The 22,455-nt window shown below is 32.2% G+C and overlaps 1 protein-coding gene across 2 annotated transcripts in view; it reads left to right on the forward strand.

Annotated features, from left to right (window-relative positions):
• EDIL3 (EGF like repeats and discoidin domains 3) overlaps positions 1–22,455 on the forward strand; it is a 442,216-nt gene that overhangs the window by 403,619 nt on the left and 16,142 nt on the right. For both annotated transcript variants that reach the window (XM_003822240.6, XM_003822241.6), the window contains one exon: positions 15,808–15,963. In XM_003822240.6, coding sequence (XP_003822288.1) covers positions 15,808–15,963 — 156 coding nt within the window. The remainder of the gene's footprint in view (positions 1–15,807; positions 15,964–22,455) is intronic.

Below are 22,455 nucleotides of genomic sequence, written 5' to 3' on the forward strand. Positions count from 1 at the left end.
TTCGTATTTTCTCCTGAAATACTTGAAGTTTCACTTTTTACATTTAAGAGATTTAGCCTATGGGGATTTAATTTGGGATATTGTGAAAAGAAGGACTCATTTTCTGTATAAACAGCCAATTTCTGTAGCATCTTTTATTGAGTCCAACTTCCGTTGGGTTGTTCTCATTTCCAGTCCATACCAAGCTTTCAGATGACCCTGTTTCTGTCTTTGTTTTGTTATGATTTTCTGCTTGTCTATCCTTATAACAGTATCACTGTTTAATTGTATAGCTTTACTTATTTTAAGGATTAATCTTAGGCGGCAATAGTACCTCACCCTATTACCACCACTAGCCATGCAGCAAGTTATCTAGGTTTTTCTTGGTCCTTCATTTTTTCACATAGATTTTCAAATCAGTTTAGCACATTTCTCCAAAATTCTGAAGGAATTTTGTTTTTAAATGTGCTGACTTTTAGAGTAAATTGATATCTTTTTTACATTGAGGCTTCTCATTTATGACATATGTTATATCTTTTCATTTATTTAGGTATTCTGTTGAGTTATTCAAAGGTGTTAAAATTGTTTTTTATTAAGGACTTCAATCTCTGTGTAGATGCCCATTCTGTAATACCATAAAAACATTTGTCGTTGTAGTGAATGGGTTTCTAAAATTTACATTTTCTATTTGGATGAGCCTAGTGGATAGAAATGTTACAGATTTCCAATAACAATCTTGTATCAACTAACCTTGCTAAACTATCTTATTCATTGTAAAGTGTGTTTGTAGTCTTTTCCTTTTCTATTATATCATATGCTTACAGCAGCAATTTTCTATCTCCTATTTCATTTTATCTGCTTATTTCTTTTCTCTTGTTATTGTTTTATATAAAGTCTTCAGTATAGTGTTTAAGACAAGAGGTTGTTGGAACATGATACCTGCTATCTGATTTGAAGGAGATTCTTCCAGAATTTCACCCTGCATTTAATTTTGCTGTAAAAGTGAATAGGAAATCTGTTACTCATTAAAAGAAATCGCCTTTTATTTCTAGGTTTAGCAGGTGGTTCTTTGAAGAAAACTAATGAAATGGTTAAAATGTTGACAAAATTATCCAAGAGAATAAAGAAAGAAAAAATATTCACTATGAAAAAGTAGGCTGAAATATAGACTAAGTAGAAAAAATTTAATATAAACATATTTATGCCAATGCATTTAAAATGTAGCAAAAATTGTTATAGTAAAAGAAACATTACCAAAACTTACTCAGAGAAGTTGAAAACCCATATATATGTTCAAGAGAAAAAGCAAGGGAGAAAGAAAAGGAACCTTGAATAGACTTATAATTAAAGATATTGAATTAGACTTTATAGCTTTCAGAAAACATATATTCTCTGTGTTACACAAACTACTCCACAGAAGACAGAGAGTAAAGCTTCGCAAATTCTTTTGTTAAACCATGACTTCCTGGCACCAAAAGTGGATAAAGAGAGTACAAGAAAAAAAATTGATTGAGAATCTTCCTTGTGAAAAATGATGTAGAAGTCTTTAATAGAATATTAGCAAATAGAATACATCAACATTTAAATATGTTTTCTAGTAAAGGAAAATTTATTTCAGAAATGCATAAAATGTTTTCACTTGAAAAAATCTTCTAATGGTAATCACCAAGTTAGGAAATTAAAGCTGAAGGATGTAGATATCTTGATGGTGGTAGCACAAATTGGCAAAACCATATTTGAAAATTGTTCTTATCTTGTAAAGTTAAACATTCGTATACTCATCAACCAAAAACATCTTACTTCTAGATATATTTTCAAGTAAAAATTTTGAGTATCTTTACCAAGTGATAAGTATAAGAACGTTTCTCACACTGATTTTAAAAGCCAAAAACTGGAAACAATCAAATACTAATGACAGGAGAAGAGATAAATATATTGTCATTTATGCATACATGGAATGTTATGGTGCAGTAAAAATAAAGTAACTTTATAAACAAACATTTAGTTGAACCTTAGTAATATAATGTTGAGTTTTAGAAACAAGTTCCAGAAGATTCCTTTATGAAATTCTTTATAAATTTTATGACAAGACTAATTATTATTTAGGAGAACATTCATAATTATAAAATTATATTTTAAAAAGCAAGGGCACAATAAACAATTTAGGATTGAGTATACTTGGTGGGGAGAAGTAAAGGACAGGCTAAACAGGGTTAACATATGTATTGTCGATGTCACAGTTCTCGGGTTGGTTGGGTGATGGTTTTGTATTAATTAATTAAAAAAGAAACCTGCATGATTATCTTAATAGGAAAAGAGATATGATTTCATAGAATCTGATAGTTATTCATGATTTAAAATTTTCATTGCAAATAAATAGATTAGGGAAAGTTCTTGATTTAATAAAATGTGTCTGCTAAAAAGTCTATAGCAAAAAGCATTCTCAGTGTACAAATGTTTGACACATTCATTAATGCCTGGGCTTTATTAATGAATTATTATTATTATTTCCCTCTTGAAAATACAGCACATTAGTTGTTGTGACATGAAAGCTTTCCAGAAAAAAAGTGTTATTTCAGAATTAGTCTTGACAGTTTACCTTTCAATCTCCCAAACAACAAGGATATTTCTGGTTCCTGAAGCATATTGTCAACATGACAACTTATGTCATTGTCTGTTACTTTTTAAAGAAAATGTTACTCTACAAAAGAGTTGGAAGCAATGCATCCCAACACAAGGCCATGTTTTTCAAAATACAGAGTATTAATCTGGCAGTATAAATATATATGTGTGTGACCTCTGTTCTGAGTGTCTTAGGAAGACTTTCAGGAGTCATTTGTGTTGGGCCTATAGTGATTCTGTTTAACATAAATTTTATGTCATAGCCTATATTCTAATTCCTAAGCTAATAGATATTTTAGCATTTCTTGAAATGTAACAGATTTATTCATAATTGGAAAGGCATGTCAAAATAACCTCTTTTAATACAATAAGCCGGAAGCTTGAGACGTATCTGGTGAGTTGTTTATGAGGATAGTTTTTTTAATTTGTTTTTGTTCTGATGCCTCCATGTTGGTTGGTTCCACTGTAAATTAATTTTCTGATATTATACTTTTAGTGTCATTCTAATAATTTTTACAAGATTCCTCTTTTGTTTAAATCAGTGTTTCAACTTCATTAAAAATATCTTTGGAATTCAGGATCCTTAAACACTTATAATATCATATAAAAAAGGAATTATACATCTATTTCCTGTTGATGTCACATCTGATTTTTTTCAAATTATGTTTAAAATGTCAGCAGCTTTGAGCCTGAAGCCTTCCATCAAATATCAAAGACAGTTATGTAAAAAATGTTCAACAGATGGAGGTGTCTTATAAAATTCTTTATTTAAATCTACAAATGAGTCCTCAGTTAAGTGAGCTATAACTTGAGAAGTTTTTAAAATCTTGAATACATATGCAAAAAAATAAGTTTAATATAATGAGTTTGTTTCAAGTGATTTATTAATTCTATACCTAATTTAAGATTGTGGTTTATGAGCTATTTTATAGTAATAGAAAGTACAGTGCATGAATAGTTTTAGAGCTTAAGACTGTGATTTTTAAAATATAAGGTTATTTGGTGCTGAGTGCAGAAAGAAATTAGCCCTTGTGTAATTTCTGAGAGAGGCATATATATGAGTCCCTTAAATGTAGGCCATTTCTCAAAAGAAGTAAAGTCTAAGCATCTTATTGCTCACATGCAGTCAAGAACAAAATATTTTATGAAAGTTATATACCTTACATTCAAGCCAGAACTTTATAACTATAGCCATATATGTTTTTTGGGCTTCATCATAGAAATACTCAGGCCACATCGTACTGTAGGACTTAATTAAAATATACTCATTAAATCATATTCAGATTTTATCAGCATTCAACATCTGGTTCTATACTTAACCATTTATTAAGCTCAAAAGACCTTGGTAACTATATTAAGGAAATAGATATTAGGACCTAAAGGAAAAGATTGATGAGATTGGAGTTTTAAGAATACAACATCTGCTCCTTATTTCTACAGAGAACAAAGCAAATGGAAATTAGCATCAATAACAGAAGAAGAATATAGATAAGATATATATACACAATAAATAAATTAATATAAATATGAGTAGATAAAACATGTTGATTTTATGGGTATTCAGTGAGAAAGTCTATAATCATGACTTTTAATAAGGCTCTCTAAGACTACAAGTATAATTTATGGTGACTGAAATGCTGAGGAACTAGATAGCCCTGCCAGATCTGCTGGAGGCTCTTTGCCCTTGTTATACAAATATAATGCTCACAGTGTTACGGACCATGCATTTGAATGGAAATAATTCATATCCCTTTTATTCCTACTATATGTATACTCTGATCTTTGAACAAAAAAAATTTTTTTTTAATTGTCATCCTTTGGGGCAGTCCACTTTCTGTGTCAGTGGCTCTTAACCCCAGAATCCGCAGGCAATTCTGTTCCTGCTGAGTCATCTCCCTCTTCTCTCCCCTCCAATCTTTTCCGAACTCTCTGCTGACCTGGGCTGTTTTTCGACTGCTAACGTTGATGGCACATTTTCCCAAAGCAATTTGAAGCATTTACCTTCTGCTTGATTTCTAAGAGGCCATGCCCCTTCCACTTCCTTTGATAAGGTCAAAGGGAAAAAAGTTACATCTGGGTTTCTTTGGATTGTTGTTTTTGTTTTAGCCTAAAAAGCAATCACCATAAAACATGCACATATCCAACTAAGACTAAAAAAATCTAGAATTCAGGCTCACATGGTCTGATGAAACAAAATGATGTCAAGGACTCTGTGGACGATTTACAAATTGTAAGAATGGTTAAATTTTATATCAACATAAAATGCATAGCTCCTTCAGCAAGCACAAAGCACAAAAATACATTGTGTGTTCTGTCAATTTTCCAAACCTTCAAGGACCTCCTAATACTTAGTTATGCAATGTGATTTGCTATTACAATATACTTTACTCTGCGGATGTTTTATTAAGTTGGTCCAAAAGTAATTGTGGTTTTTCCAATTACTTTTAATGGTCAAAACCACAATTACTTTTGCACCAACCTATATTTTCAGTTCTTATGATATTTGCCACAGAATAAGATGCATGTAGTTCTACATATTGACACACAAATTTGTATATAGATGTTTTGTGTTTGGAAACACCAGTCTTTATATAATGGCTTTACATAATACAACACTTTGCATAAAATTATATTCAGTAAAGTAATTGTCAAAGATATATTCAGATAGTTTTTACACGTGTAAACAATCAACTAAATTGTAGCTACTTGAAGTACCTGCAAGTCTGATCACCAGCTCACTGAGTCTTTAGCTATCCAAAAGATCCTCACACAATGCTGACCTATACAACGTTCACACTGTGCTATCAAAAAATACTAAATAACAAACTCTTTCAGGTCCTACTTAAAAGTATGTAATTGTTTTCTAAATCACATGCAAATTATTTACTGATAATTGTCTGTGTTTTCTACTTTATTTGTGCAGTCACTGCTGTAATTAAAGTACCTGAAAAATCTTTATTGGATATCATTATGCTCTTTGATCAAAAACTTGTATTAAATCTCCATTAACCAATTAATAATGACCCTATCAATTATAGACTAATTCAATTAACCACCACCCTGAATTTTTTATTCATGTAATAAGTCAAAGTCCCCAGACTAATCAAAATCAGGCTTGAAAGGCAAATAAGGAAGATATGTTAATTCTGCTCACCCAGGGTGATTTTATTTTTGATGAACTCAGCAGAAAGTCACTTTCAGTAATCCAGTAAGAAAAGTGTGATTCTTTTTCCTAAAACTTTCCAATGTTTTATATTTTTCTTCAAACATGCTTTAATCTCTCTGACACAGGTCTTGAAGAAATTGGATAATTAGCCTAACTTGATGTCAATTTTAGTTACTTATAACTAAAATTATTTGAGAATTATTTTTTCAGAACAATTTCAAAATAAAATGCATACAGGATATTATAAAGATCTGCTCATTTTAAAAGACAGAAATTCAAGTTTTAAAAAATATGTCATGACTTAATACAAGAACATTATATTTAATCTTTATAATATCATTTTATTAACTCCAAATGTGCTTGTTAATAAGGTTTATAATTTTGGCTGTTTTTATCTTTTAAACTCACTTGAAATTTAATGAGATCTTGATGGATGGACTTTCATTCGTATACATGGAGTCTTAGTGAAGCCTGGTTGAGTTTTTTCAAACACTGCTGACAACTATATTTGGAAAGTTTCCCTGGAGCTGATAAAGTATACCTGATTTTTAGTGTTCCTGTATTATGGTTATGAGTAAATCACATACATTATTTTACTCATTCCACTTATGAGTCATGACTGCTGCAGGCTTTCATTCCCTTCCCATCATCCTGTTGATGATGGGCACAAATTTATGTGCATTGGGATGCCTGTTGGTAACTTCGCAGTCTCTGGGCAGTGTCTTCCTGTCACTACAGTGTGTGAACTGTGATATCTGAATCAGGGCAGCAGTGGCCAAGACTCAGAGCCTGCACAGCAGGCTAGAGGCTCAGTGGTCATTTTGCCACAACCAGAAACATCTTGCTGTAGTCAGTACTTGACTTCCTAACACCCCACCATTCCCATTTGCAGACAGAGTAAACCTTCAGTAATACAAATGTGACAAAGATGAATGGAATACACATTGGATGCATTAGCTCACTTAATCCTAAAATATGAAACTGTTCATTCAGTAGATATTTCATGAAACATATAGGCCAGGCACATGCCAAATAACATAGACCAAGTTGTCTGCCCCTGTGATTTTACATTTTGACAAGAGAAGATTGACAACATTGTGATAATACATAAATTATATAATAGAGAAATAAACAATGGATGTTCAGTTATCTCAGCAAAATCTCCATTGAATAAAAAATAACAGAAAGCTTTGGATTTTGGATTATTAAGAAAATAAATAACTTTTCTATATTCAGAGGAAAACAGCAAGAGGAGGAGAGTCTTGTGCTTTAGACCAGATAAACTGTACTGCCTAAATGTCTGCTGGGCATTGGTAGAAAGTCCAAGAAATTCTTGCAACTGCTTGACAGATGGTAAGGGACAAAGAGGAGCTTATATGACTGGCATGTGACAAACACCAGGATTCTTCTCTCTCATTTCAAGTTAAGTAAAGGAAGGGAAAACAAGATAATATAGGTCCTATTTTTTAAATGTGCAGAACAAGAAAAGAATAGGGATTTTTGTAAATGTATGAAAAAAAAATTTTAAGTGGGAAATATTCCACGGATTAAAAAAAAACAACCAAATTTCAAGAGCATATATAAAAATATTTTTGGAGGCTAAGGGTGGAGGATTGCTTGAGGTCAGGAGTTCAACACCAACCTGGACAACATAGCAAGGCACTTTCTACAAAAAATAAAAAGTTAACCAGGCATGGAGGTGCATGCCCCTAGCTACTCAGGAGGCTGAGACAAGAGGATGGCTTGAGCCTAGGAGTTTGAGGCTGCAATGACCTATGATCATGCACTTCATTCTAACTTGGGTGACAGAGCAAGGCCCTGTCTCTTTAAAAAAAAAAAAAAAGAAAAAAAGATTTTTTCCTTTATGACATAATAGAGGAGTAATAGAGAAGGTAAGATTAATGCTGAGAAAATGAGGGAGGTGCTATATTTTTCCAATTTCCCTGAAATATATTTCAAAATATAGATTAAAATACATGTTAAAATTGCATTACCAAAAATAAATCTATAATATTAAGGACAGAATGGAGAAACTCTCTGAGAATGCAGAGGAAAATAATAAATAAATGAAAAGGATGAGTGAGAAAATATTACAAAAAAAAAACCTCAGAAATAAAAACTCAGCTTTTGGACAACTGGCCTTCTAGAATGAGACACCAAAAAGAAGCAGAAGCAATATTTTAAAATATAACTCAAGAAAACCATTTGAGCATGTCTTCTCCTAGAAAACAGTCTGCAGCTTGAATGCACCAACTTTGTTCTGTCCAAAGCAATACAAGAAACCTTTATCAAGATCTATACTGGTGGATGATGATGATTAATACTATTAATTTCTAGAACAAAGTGCAAACCTCGTAAGAATCACTCAGGTAGGGGGATAGAACAAAGAAGAAATAGTTTATAAAACAAATAGTGTTGAAAAAATTATGTTCTTAAATATATATATATATATATACTGTGATCCTTTGTCACATTATGTATACACATAAAACCAAGATGGTTCAGTAAGGGCAAGAAAGAATAAAATAAAACTTGAAAGGAAAACTCAGAGAAAATTGTAGATTTAACTGATCTAATCAAGTAAATTATCTTTTTAGCCATACAAAAATATGCAATCATGAAAACAGTAATTGATACATTTGAGTATAGTAAAATTGAAAACTTGTGCTAAAAATAAAATTAAGTGACATAGCAAATTAGAAAAAAAATGCAACAAATATAACAGAAACCACATATGATACTATATAAATAATTCTTAAAAATCAGCAGGAAAATTTCTAATCCAATAGGTAATAGACAAAGAACATGAAAGAGACTATATATATATATAATTAGTGACACTGAACAATTAAGAAAATATAAATTAAATGCCACTTAGTGACATTTATGTAGATTAAATGTAAAAATGCCACTTTTCAATTGTCAAAAATATACAGAAAGTTAAGCACACGTGTTCTCACTTGTGTAGAAGCTAAAAAAAAGTTGATCTCATAGAAGTAAAAAGTAGAACAGAGGATACTACAGACTGGGAAGTTAGAGGGCTTGGGAAGTTAGGTAGAGATTTGATAAAGGAAATAAGATTACAGCTAGATAGGAGAAATAATTTCTAGTTTTCTATACCACTGTCAGATGACTATAGTTGACTGTAATATATTATATGGTTTCAAATAGTTACAAGGAGGATTCTGAACAAAAAGAAATAATAAATGTTTGAAATGATAGACATGATAATTACCCTGATCTGATCATTAGACATTGCAGTATGGAAACATCACTAGATACCTCATAAATATGTACAATTATTATGTATCAATTTTTTAAAAAATAAAATGTATTTAAATGTAAAATTTTATTTAAAAATGGGATTGGTGTGTAAAGAGTTATTTTATATAGCAGATGGAAGAGTGTAATTTTCCTGAAGATAAATGAAACAATGTGTATCACATTTCAAATGCCAGGTTCTTAGTGTCTATAAGGAAACAGTTGCACCAGTGGGCAAATAAATACACATGAGAGTTGAGTCTGTTTTTCTTCTGATAGTAAAAGAATTGGAAACAAATTAAATGAACATCAACAAGGGATTGGTTAAAAATTTTCATATTCATTCATGCATGCACAATACGGAATGTTATATAGTCATTAGGAATTACTATTATTTGTATGTTTCTTTTATGTTTAAAAGGCCTTTTTTGTTTATTTTAAAAATAATTTCCGGCCGGGCGCGGTGGCTCACGCCTGTAATCCCAGCACTTTGGGAGGCCGAGGCGGGTGGATCACGAGGTCAGGAGATCGAGACCATCCTGGCTAACACGGTGAAACCCCGTCTCTACTAAAAATACAAAAAATTAGCCGGGCGTGGTAGCGGGCGCCTGTAGTCCCAGCTACTCGGGAGGCTGAGGCAGGAGAATGGCGTGAACCCGGGAGGCGGAGCTTGCAGTGAGCCGAGATCGCGCCACTGCACTCCAGCCTGGGCCACAGAGCGAGACTCCGTCTCAAAAAAAAAAAAAAAAAAATAATAATAATAATAATAATTTCCTTTGACCAAGTAGCCTTAATTATTTGAATTTGTGCTGTAGGAATGAAGAGATATGTGGCCCAGGATGAAAGGACTATGATTGTGTGGGAATGTTAATTTTAATAGAAAAATTGAGCATAGAGGGAGTAAATGTTTAATAGTAAGTTAATGATTGTAATAACTCCTTAAAATGACATACTAGGTATAAATAAGTACATATATATTGAAAATAGACAATATAAAAATATTTAATAACATAATTACTATTGAAATATTAAGAAATAAAGAGTAAACATATTGCCTGCAAATAGGGATGAAAAGTGTAACCAACGTCTGGTATCCAATATTTTTTCAAATGCCAAGAACAACAAATTTGTCTGAAAACATGTTTGAATTGGGAAGGAAAGCATTGATTATATCTCATGGTAACAGACTTGTTTTTAAAGTTTTCTAATAATAAATTTTTCTACAGATCATATATCTTATTCATAATGAAAAAGATAATTAAAATTTAAAATGTTAAATTTAAAATATTCATAATTATCATGTTACCTCCCATTCTCAGTGAAAAATGTGCAGTTGAACTACTTGCATGATTCTAAATAAATTCTTTTAAAAATTAATAGTTATAAGCTGACAACAATCATAAGTTGTAGTTCAGATTGACATATGGCACTGTTCATGTTGTAATTGCAGGTAATTGTTAAGTACAAAATTATCTCAATTTTGTATTCAGGCAGATGATGCCTGTATATTTGGAATGTCTACAATATGCCAGGTGTCCTACAAAACTCACAGCTGAATGATCACTTGAGCTTAAAACATTTGTTTATTGCACCATACATGTGTCGTACATGGTTTTACATGTGAAAAAAAATACCATAACACACCAATACAACAGAAAACTTCATCCTTTGACAGATTATTTCATGGTTTGAGTTTTTGGTTTTAGTTATTGTATTTTTAATATATTACATGAAAAAAGCAATTGCTATGTTAAGTGTTTTAAAATGTTGTTGAAAATTAAAATTTTTTTAGTAAAGGGGAAAATGCAATAATGAGTGCTAGAATGCTTACGTTATCTGGCCTCAATCATATTTTAAGGATTCCAAACTTTAGATCAGAACTAGATCAAATCAGATACAGGAGCTGAATATTTCAGATTATTAATCACATTAACTATTTGGCCTGCAAATATGGACTACAAGTGTAGCCAACATCTAATAACTAGCAATATTGTCCAAATACCAAGTACCATTAATTATGTGCCTTAAATGTAACTGGGACTAGCTACAATTGTTTTGTGCAATGTTAAGATAAAACATTCTGTATCGAAACCAAATGTTATTAAATACGTTGCCTATAAGTCAGTTTTCAAATACTGTGCTAGTTAACCATATTAGCTTCAAAGTCATTTCCGTTTAATGAGTTAATTTTACAAACTCTATGAAGTCATAAAATACACAATTCAGAATAAATGATATGAAGGCACAAACAAGAGCATTTTAGATGTAGCTGAGTGGCACAATTCTGTGATGAAACTGGCCTGTGTTCACATTTCTTGCACACTTATTTATCTGTATCACTTTTCATTGTCCTCACCCCTTCAAGAATGTCTTCACGAAAATCAACTTAATTTTCCAGTCTGCCCCATCTTCTTCCAGGGAGCTGTGATCAGGGTGCTGTGCAGATGTCTGAAATGAAGTTTATCTTTAACTTCCTCAAACAAATGCTCACAGAATTCTATGCCATTTGTCTAAGTTAGACACACTCTAAAAATATTTATGCTTTGCCAAAACATTACAGGATGTTTTACAACAAAAAAGTTTATATTCCCACAGAACTCTCATGCCATACTTTTTTGTTTACTGTTGAATCATTTAATCCGCTCTCCTTAAGTATCCTCCCTCTTGTTTTCATTCTTAGAGTGAAATAAGTAACTCAATAAGATTTGGAATCTATTTTCTCTTTGAATATTACTTTAAAGCTATATCTCCATTGCATCACAATCAGTATTTAAATAGAGATGCATAATATACAAAATTTGTTGTTTATTTTATTTATTTTGAGATGATGTCTGGCTCTGTTGCCCAGGCTGGAGTACAGTGGCACAATCTCAGCTTGCTGAAACCTCCACCTCCCAGGCTCAAGCCCTCCTGCCACCTCAACCTCCCAAGTAGCTGGGATTACAGGTGTATGCCACCACACCCAGCTAGTTTTTGTAATTTTTGTAGAGGTGGGGTTTTACCATGTAGCCCAGGCTGGTCTTGAACTCCTGAGCTCAAACCATCTGCCCCTTGGCCTCCCAAAGTGCTGGGATTACAAGCGTGAGCCACCATACCCAGACTGTTACATTGTTTTTAGTTAACCATTTCACTCATAAATGGGAATTTCAGGTTTTTCAAAATTTGTCTACTTTAAGTAAAGGTAAAATAACTATTTTTGTATATATCCTGAGATGGCGAGCGAAATATTTTATGAACCAGAACTTGTTCCTAGAACAAGCTAGTCACCCATTTCCCTGTATCCATTTCCTTGTAACAAGATATTCTGAAACATATATTAAATTTTTCCCTCAGATTTCTTAATTTCATGATGTTACCAAAGTCTTCCATAGTACTTACTATAGTCTATATATTGCTATACCTACTTCTGTACACACGATAAATATTACCTCATCTTATTCTCATAAAGTCCTATGAGAATTGTTATCCTCATTTCTCAGATCAGGAAGTTGGGAGGTAGAGAGGTAAAGTAGCATGTCCAAGATCCTTGAACCAATTTGGTACCCCAAACCACCCAGTTCCGTTAGAGTAGGCTGACTCTTAGCATCAAATTCCTTAAGATTGGAGAGGATTTTTTGCTACTTGCTTTCTTCAGTAAAAATTGATGGATACCACATTGACACTGTGTTTCCTTGACACTGTGTCAAGGAAAAATCCTCATAGAAAAACTAGAGAAAGGTAGCTAGAATTTTCTGCTCTGATACATAGTGACATTCATAGCCGTGAACTGGTTCTTGTCCATGGAACATACTTAAGAAGGAGTCCCAACTCAATTCAGCAAAACGTTTGTTGAGCACCTGTTATATGTAAGACACATTTAAGGCAGATCCAGACGTGAAGTGCATGCAGTGCATGAAGCCAAATGTCTACCCATGAGCCAGCTCAGTGCCCTAAATAGTCTGCCCTATTTTAGCCAAACTTTGGGGAGGTGAGGATCTGAAAGACCAGAAGGTATTTTGTCCAGCATATTTGCAGCTCAACTTTCACCCTGAAGATCTTCAAGAGGGCAGAGCGGTCCTAGCCCAGGGTCAAGAATTAAGTCCTAAGGAATGGGCTTTTCTAGAATCATTCTGCATGCCGAATTCCGGGGTTATGTGGTCTGAGTGCCTCTCAGGGTGAGTTCTGTACATGCCCTCTGTCAGCAACCTCATGTTCAGTGTGAGTTGCTGATAATTTTTGTACTGAAAGAAGGTTTGCTTAGGCCTCGTACTCTTAAGTTTAATGTAGCAAATTTTAGGACAAAATCCAGCTTTAAACAGATTGCTGACTATTTAAGTGGAGAAGGTGGCTTAACTGGAACAAAAAAGAAAAACATTTCTAGATAGAAAAAAAAATGTTGCAGAAGGGGAGCAGTTAGAGTGGGAGAAAAACATATCTGTTGGAAAGTGCCAAGACACACAACTTAGGGAGAAAACATCTCCACCCAGCAGGAAACCCAGCTGACTTTTAAAAGTACCGCAGAAAAGGGGATGTTAGAAAACTCCTCAATGCATCATCTTAGCTAAGGACTTATAGAAGTTTAGGACCTGAGGAAATTCAGCCTGGAGGTTTTCATATTCTTGGTGACACTGTTTGAGTTCCTGTGTGTTGACTGCCTGTGATAGCAAAACACCAACTCCGTTCTTTAAGACTTTTTTTTCCATGTATTGAGTGCCAGCAACATTAAGAACACTTTGAAGAAGAGCAGCTTTGCCCTGCTGTCTCCGCTCAGTTAGGTTTGGATTTAGGACAACAAAAGCAATCTATATTTTAAAGCCCAGACAGCTAAAGAACAGAGAGGAAATTCATGATAAAACACAGGGCTTTACTAATATTATAAATCCAGGATTGTTTTTGTTTGACTTAAATTGCTGTCAGTTTGACGAGTGTGGTGATGCTTTAGAAATTTCTGAAGGAGTCACAGAGAGTGGAAAGAAATCATTGAGAGAAAATATAAATGATCAGTGGTAATCACTCACTGAGAAAATCAATGACTGATCCGTTATGCTAAGAATCTCTATGTATGGTGGACCTTTGATTTGAATCTGTGATATTCCTCTATTCACTGTTTATTTTTGGATCACATACCATATTATGTTACATCTCTTGATATTAAATTATTCATCTGTAAAGTGGAATTAATATCCTACCTTGGTTGGTTATTGGGAGGATTAAATGAGGACCCACAAGAAAACATTTGCACAATGTGAGACAGCAACCATTTCCTTCCCAGGATATCATAGTTTTGCCATCCTGCATTACTGCTGGACACACAAGACATTTTAGATAATATAATACATGTTTAGAAAAATAGCCAAAAAATTTGATTTTTGAAAATGTTTAAATAGAGCATTAAAGGTGGTCTTTTGTCCTAATCCATCACGCAACTTGAGTCTAAAGGCTTTAACACATGCTCCAAAAAGTTAACAAAAAGCTCATGTGAATTCAAAAATATTGAATATTCACAGGCTGTGACACATTGGAAACTGTTTCACACCTTTGCTGATGGGCATCTGTGTCACTAAATATGGCCTTATTCTATGCATTCTCTCTAGCTCTCTCTTCTCATTCATGGCCTGTATCTGACCCATGACTATCTATTTGTGGCTACCTTACATCTCACAGGATAGAGGACCTGAAATAGAAACAAAAGGACATAGTGGTTGAAAGCACCAAGATCACACATGGGATCATGACAGTTAAAGATGATAAGATCAAGGATGTAGCAAGGCACTTAGTCATAGGAAATAGGTGGAAGTAAGTGGCTATTGCAGGAAGAGAGAGGAAGCCGTAGATCAAGGAACATAAACATAAAAGGCAAAGATCTTACAAGAGTTGTCTGCATAAAAAACAAAGTATTCTAGATTTTTAAAAAATTAACATTATATAAGATGTGAAAAAATGCAGGAATGAATTAAAGAACAAAAGGGAAAATACCGAACTATTCTATATTACGTATTCTTGACGAAAATGTTTCCTATCTTTTGCATGTCAATTACATTTTGATGATTTTAAATCTTACTAAATTTTCATGGGTCTCATGCTCTTTAAAGTATGTGTTTTGCAGAAAAGAACACATTATGAGCATAGACTCTGCAAGTCAGGAATGCATATATTTAATCCTTCTTCATTTTTGAAGAATATTTGCCTTCCTCCTCAACCATTTTAGAATTGTAATTTTCTAAAAGGGGGTTTTCACTGGACAATGATTACTATTACTCAATTATATATTATTGAATTGATTAAAATTTATGGAAACAGGATTGACTAATGTTCCATTGTGAAAATCTAATACTATTTTTGTCCCTGATGTGGACACAGCTACAGTGCTATTTTTATTTTCATTGAAATGACCAATAAAATTAGAAAATTGAACTATAAGTAAAGTTCTGGCAGGTAGTGATCAATCTCAAGAAGGTCACCCCAACCACATCTGTTCTATCTCAGTTACAAAAAAAAAAAAAAACCTGCACAAATAGATGAATCCACCTAATATAAAATTAATTGGTGGACTGAAATCACCATGATTTGACTTCAAAATGGTAAAAATGGTTGTTCAAGGAGTCTTGCACTACATTAACCCAGTGGCAATATCAAAATTATAAGCCAATAATAGACTCAGTCATTGGTTTCAAAATACAAATAACTAGACAGATTTTTGGTTTTAGGATATATATAGTTTTATTCTCTTGACATCAAAAGACTTGCAAGTTTACAACTTGGTTGTCGCATTTAAAGCATGTATTTTTCTTTTTTTTAAGGTGGATCTTCTTGTTCCAACCAAAGTGACTGGCATCATTACACAAGGAGCTAAAGATTTTGGTCATGTACAGTTTGTTGGCTCCTACAAACTGGCTTACAGCAATGATGGAGAACACTGGACTGTATACCAGGATGAAAAGCAAAGAAAAGATAAGGTAAGTCAGCCAAATCGGTTTATAAAGTTCAGAAGTGGAGGATCAAATTACACCCAAGTTTGATTGAATTAACTGCTTATACATCTGTACTGAAAATAGTATCCATATATACTGAAAATATATGTTAAATAAAAAGCTTTAAAGAATAGTACTGTAAAGGGGTTTGCAGTCTGGTATGCAATGGTGCAACCTAGAGGAAAAAAAATTGCTTTACTGATAATATTTTTCATACTATTAATTGCCTAAGATCTGACTATCTAAGATTCACCTAATAGTTTATAAAGGTGATAGAATCTTGAATAGTTTCTCATAATACATATGTAAATAGTTATTGCTAGAATATATGCCACTGTCATTTTCATTATTAAAATAAATTCCTGATGTTAGATAAAATGTTCTTTGGAGAAAAATATTTCAAAGATTAATGAAATTATTTTTAAACATTTATATTTTCTTAATTATTGTAACAAGTAGGAATTTTAGAAATAGAACAATTTTGATTACACAGCTCAACAACAAAAAACTCAGATGTTTTTCTGCTCCGTTTCCTTCATTGTATTTTAATTCATAGGTTTGTTTTATTTTTCTTTTAAATTTATGATCTACTTTGAATTTTATATATACACACCTCTATACACACACACTGTACAAATCAATGCCATACAATTTTTATTTCTTTTAATGTTTAGCATTTTGAGCATCTTTTCATAGTATCTATTGGTTTCAGTATCTGTGAGACCCTGGAGAATGAAGGTGCTCAAGGCCTTATCAATGACTAATTGGGATCAGATGTTTAAATATGGCCTCAGTTGGATTAGTGAAATCAAGTTAATTCGTTGCTTAGAGTCACTATGCAAGGAATGCTAGCTTTCTGAAGACATCAACAAAAACTCTCAGATGAAGGATTTGGAGGAGAATATAACACTGCTTTATACATGTTAAATATTTGAGTTAATAATTATTTTTATGTTATGTAATCCTTTTACTTCCTTATGGTTATTGCATTATTAACTGACAGAGGGGTTGAAACTATCTTTCTTTCTTCAAATATTCAAGGCAGAGAATTTATAAATTTCCCCAGAAACACTAGGGCTGTAATGGCTGTTTAAGTGATTCAACAGTCTACATTTAGTTCACACAAAATTTATTTTAGAAGAGATGTGTTTTTAGCTTTAGATTTGAAAAGCCACATCTAGTCACATGTTAACATCTCAGAACACACCCATGTAACATCTCAGGACACATGCACATTTCACATGTTAACATCTTAGAAATTGGTGTATCTTACATCACAATTTAATTGAGAGCACTTATTCTTTCGTAGATGAACATAAAATAATGGCATGATTTATAATCAATGACGTCTTAAACTGAATAAATATTAGATATTTTGTAAAATTATTTTCAAACTTATTTTGTGAGCTATAGACAAGTGTTTGCCATGATTTATTGCAAATAACTATTTCACTTCCTGTCTTTTACCTTTTACAGTAAGCATTCTGATTCAGTGTATGTTTCATAAGATGAATTTTTTTAAGCTTCATAAGTTATACAGGCTTGAAATTAATTTTAAGACAGATGAGTATTTACTTATCCATGTGTAAGATTCAGTAAACAGCACGTCTATTATAGTGAAATCTTTATATAGATTAGTTTAGGGAAGAAGCATAAAGAAAATTATGGTTAAACCGTTAAACTGTTGAGATACTTTTTTGTCTCCATTTATGTAAAAAAGTGATTTCATATGTGAGTAATTTAATTTTTCTTATAGACTAGACATTTTCTTGTTAATGTGTTTTATTTCATTATCTCAATCTGAAACTTACATAAAATTTTTGTGTCGTTTGATAGAGTTACTCAGGTTTTCTATATCTTTGCTGATTTTCTGTCTACTTGTACTATCTGTTACTGAGAAAGGAATGTGGAAATTTTCAACTGTCATTATGGATTTGTCTCTTCTTGCCATTATATCAGTGTTTGCTTGATGTATTTTGAAGCTCTGTTGATATGTACATAAACAGATTTTTAATGTCCTTTTGATCAAATCAACCCTTTTTCATTAGAAAATGAACTTCTGTACCCCTGGTACTATTTTTTGCTCTGAAATCTATTTTGTGTGATATTAATAGATATCGATTAACTCCAGCTTTCTTTGTATGAATGCTACCTTAGCATATTATTTTTTAGTATTTTTTCATCCTTTTACTTTTAACCTATTTGTACTCAATATTTGAAAAGTATTCCTTCTATGCAGCATATAATTTGATCTTCTTTTATCCAGTCTATCTCTGCTTTTCAAGTGGAGCATTTAAACAATTTATATTTGATGGGAGTATTAATGTAATTGGATTTAAATTTATCATCTTACAATTTAGTTCCTATGTGTCACATCTATTTTTGTTTGTTATTCCTATTTTTGCACTCTTTTAGATTAATCAAATTTTCAGTGATTCCACTTTAATCGTGTTTGTTGAAACATCAGCCATAACGTTTTGCTATTTTTGTGATTGCTTCAGGATTTGTGATATATATTTTAAACTTTTGAAATCCACCTTCAAATGAATGTTAAGGCCCAGAAACTTACCTCCATAAACACAAGCAAAATAGATTATAGCTATTAATCCACATATTTAGGAACTATAATAATTATAACATACAATTTGGACATGACCAAAATAAATCTTTTTTAAATTGATGTATCATACTTGTGCATATTTGGGGTGCTACATATGATATTTTAATACATGCATACAGTGTGTAATGATCACATCAGCGTTATTGGGATATCCATCACCTCAAACATCGAACCAAAATAAATATTATTGTTAAGAAAAAATAGACTCTACTAGGCAAGTTGGAAAATTGTGAAAGTAGATTGATGCATACTAAAAATAATGTGAGCTGGAATTCTCCTGTGAGACCATAAAGCATGCTATTATTCGTATAATGTAAAATTTTTTAATGAAACCATTTTTATGTTATAAATATATGATAATTGGCTAAACTCAGCCAATTTAACTGGTAGTGTTAAAAAGAAATCTAACCAGTTTGCTTTTAATATTGTAACTAATTAGGCATAATGAAGAAAAGCCTAAGATAAAAGCCTAAGTTTATTATTTACCATTGAAGAAGACAACTGACACCAATAAACTGTAGATAAAAATTCAGTAATTAGTATTATCATAAGGAAATCTTTTATGGGGAAGAAGGAATTACAGAGCATTAGGTCTCTCCATTTTTACATAGAAAAGAATTTTATAAAACAAATGAGAAAATGTATTGCCTAAGTTATTTAAACACTTGAAAATGTAGTCATTTTATATGTAAATATACATATATATCAATGAAATATGTTTTTGATAGGTGTCAAAATAACTCTTTTGCTTTATTATTACTAGTTCTACTAGATATTTTATGTATCATTTCATATATCCTTTATAGATGTCCTCTTCTGTTTAAAAGGGCTCAATACTACTTAGCAATTAATTTTTTCTAACATTGAGTAAGCCATCTCCTATTGATTCTTAACATTATTTTTGTCTTGTTTTCCATGGTTACTTTCCATAAGAGGAAAAAAAAGTCTTCAATATTTACAAGTGCCAATTCAACCACAAGCTTTCATCCAGACAAATATAATAGATGAATTGAATGTTTCAGGGCAAAACATGTGTCTGTGAGATGTTTTATAGATGCACTTTTCAAACAGAAATATGTATAAACAAAAGCTTCTAAGTCTTCTTTTGTGCTGTTTGTTTTTATTGACTGCTTGCTTTAATAGATTTTTGGAGGGTGGGTGTGGAAGTCTAATGTAGATCCAGACACAAGATTACTTCAGAAAAGTAATCTGAAAATAAATGCAATTTTCTAGGTTTACAGTAAGTGGTATAAAACTCGAAAAATGTATCAATAGCCTTTTTGTTTTTTATTAATCAGAGTGACTAAACCTCAGAAAAGCAATGCCGTATATATATATACGTATACATATACACATTATTATAATTTATATATATTATTATATATATTATATGTATATAATGTATATATACACACACACAGGAGTATTTAAATATATGTAATAAATATACATGTGTACACACACACGCCAAAAGTCAACTGAAGAAAAATAATACTCTGTTCTCCTTATTGAGATGTCAGTTTTTGAATACCCTCCCATAGCATTCACAAGAATTGCAGTTTACTTTAGTGTTGTTTTTTAGCTAATTTCCACATTAAATCTCTTGTAATTGAACCTGTGATGACACTCTCATTACAGTCCATACATTTTTATTTTCCCCTTACTAGTCTACAGCATTTTCTAACATTTAACTAACTTTTATATTTCTCTACAGCATTAATTCAGGTACATTTTTATTTGAAAGTCAAATGTTCCTTTGCTCTTATGAAAGTGACATTTGTTTTATACACTTGGAGCTGTTTTTTACTGCATTTAGCAGGAAAACTGCAAAACTTGACAAACACTTTCAGTATTTAATTTTTCAGGTTATAAGCCAAAGTAAAGCAATAATAAATTTCAGGAAGAGTACTTATATGGAAAAATTAGAAATAAAAATGGGTTTTCTCATCCAGTATATTAGTCATAACATCCTAATGTTTAAATAAGTCTGAATTCACAGCATAGGAGCTTTCTTTTTTCAAGAATAAAGAAGCTGGTAATACTCTATTTCATCTCCCTCCCTAAAATTATCCAGGGTTTTGTAAAAGCATAAGTTGAAAAGTTGAAACTTTACCTGGATTTTCCAAAACAGAAAACAAAATCCCCTGTTTCCAATAATACTTTCTTGGTCCTTAAAGAGGAATCACACGTATATTCATCAAGAAATAAACTGCAATATCTTGGTGAACTCTCTAATTCAGTAGTTACCATAATTGTCTGATTATGGCACTCATGAGGAGAGCTTGTTTAAAAATACATATTTCTGGGCCCCGCTTCAGACTCTCTGGAGATGAGCTGGAAATCTAAATGTTTACAGAGGCCCCAGCTAATAATAAGCAAGTGTGTGAAAAATGGCTAATTGATGCCAAAAACAAAATTAAATTTTTGAAACTAAGTGTAGTTTTCTGTTTTTCTAGTGAGAATGGAATTTATTATTATTCTTTAGGACTTTGGCCTCTAATTGGTCAGAGGAAGTCAATATGAATCAATGTTTCTAAAAATAAGATTAAATTTTAATAAGTTTGCCAATTCCCTTATGAAAATCACAAAGTAAACACTAGCTTTAAACAAATTTTAAATTGAAATAATATATTTAAGTAGTTTAGGACGCAGATTAGATGGGATCATCTAGAAGGTGGTGAAATTTATATTCATTCAACTGTGTATTCAGTTGGCAGATTCCATGTGAGAAAAAAATCTGAATATGACACAGTCTCCCAGTCTAATGAGAAGCTCATTAAAGGTGGAAAAATTTTGATTTAATCCGTTTATTTGGGAAAGTCAAAATATAACCTACTAGGTATATTATTTGATAAAACAACTCTAGGGAAGAAGTAGCACATAGATTATGTCAGTTTCATAAAAGTCCATCACTCTTCAATAGAAGAAAAGAGTCCCTGGTCCTTTTCAACCTCCTTCCCTTTATCAACATGGGTGTGAAAAATAGAAGCAGCAACATCATCAGTCCTCATTAATAAAGCTGCCAGCCATGGTCTGTATTGAAGGATATATTCAAATTCAACAGTAATTACAGATGTCACAGAGCATCCTGTCATTTCTGCTGAAGTGAGTAGTTTTGGAGAGCTGAAATTAAATTTGAATGTTTAATACCTTGAAAGTCCAACTCCTGGGTAAGGCAGAGGTCAGATGAGTAGTCAATAATACTCATGCTGTTCTTTTGAAATTTGATCTGGGTGAGAAACTTAGAACCTGAAGAATCCCTTAGGGAGTAAATAAAATGGAATTGTCAGTGGCAATCACAGAGGAAGATGATAGCAGGGGGAAAAGCAAAGGGAGTGAATTGTCTTTCAAGAGGGAGCAGCTGCATGTTTCTGAGCAGCAGGATCAGGGACGGTTTCTTTCCATATTACATGGAGACCATTAGTTTCATCCATTCAGAGTCCTGTTACTCTTTTCAAATAAGGCAGAGAAGGAAGGAACGGAGGCTGCTTTCCAAAAAGCAATTTCCAAAAAATACATGACTTTATACAAAACACTAGGATTCAGTAATAGCAAGTGAAGTGTGCCCCTACATGATAGAAATTCATGTAGTCACTTTATTTTACTTACTTATCAGTGGCTGAGTGACTTAATTGAAACTAAAGTTAAGAAGACCATTATATTATTTCAGAATTGTCTAAAAATAAGGACATTGTTATTTATTTATTTATTTTTATTTGCATATTTTTAACTTGTGTGCATATGTAGACAGGTATGTATATTTATGGGGTACATGAGATGTTTTAATACAGGCATGCAATGTGTAATAAGCACATCATGGATATTGTTATTTAAATAAATACCATTTGGTATCAACT

This window comes from Pan paniscus, chromosome 4 (genome assembly GCF_029289425.2).
Source record: "Pan paniscus chromosome 4, NHGRI_mPanPan1-v2.0_pri, whole genome shotgun sequence".
NCBI classification, from domain to species: domain Eukaryota; kingdom Metazoa; phylum Chordata; class Mammalia; order Primates; family Hominidae; genus Pan; species Pan paniscus.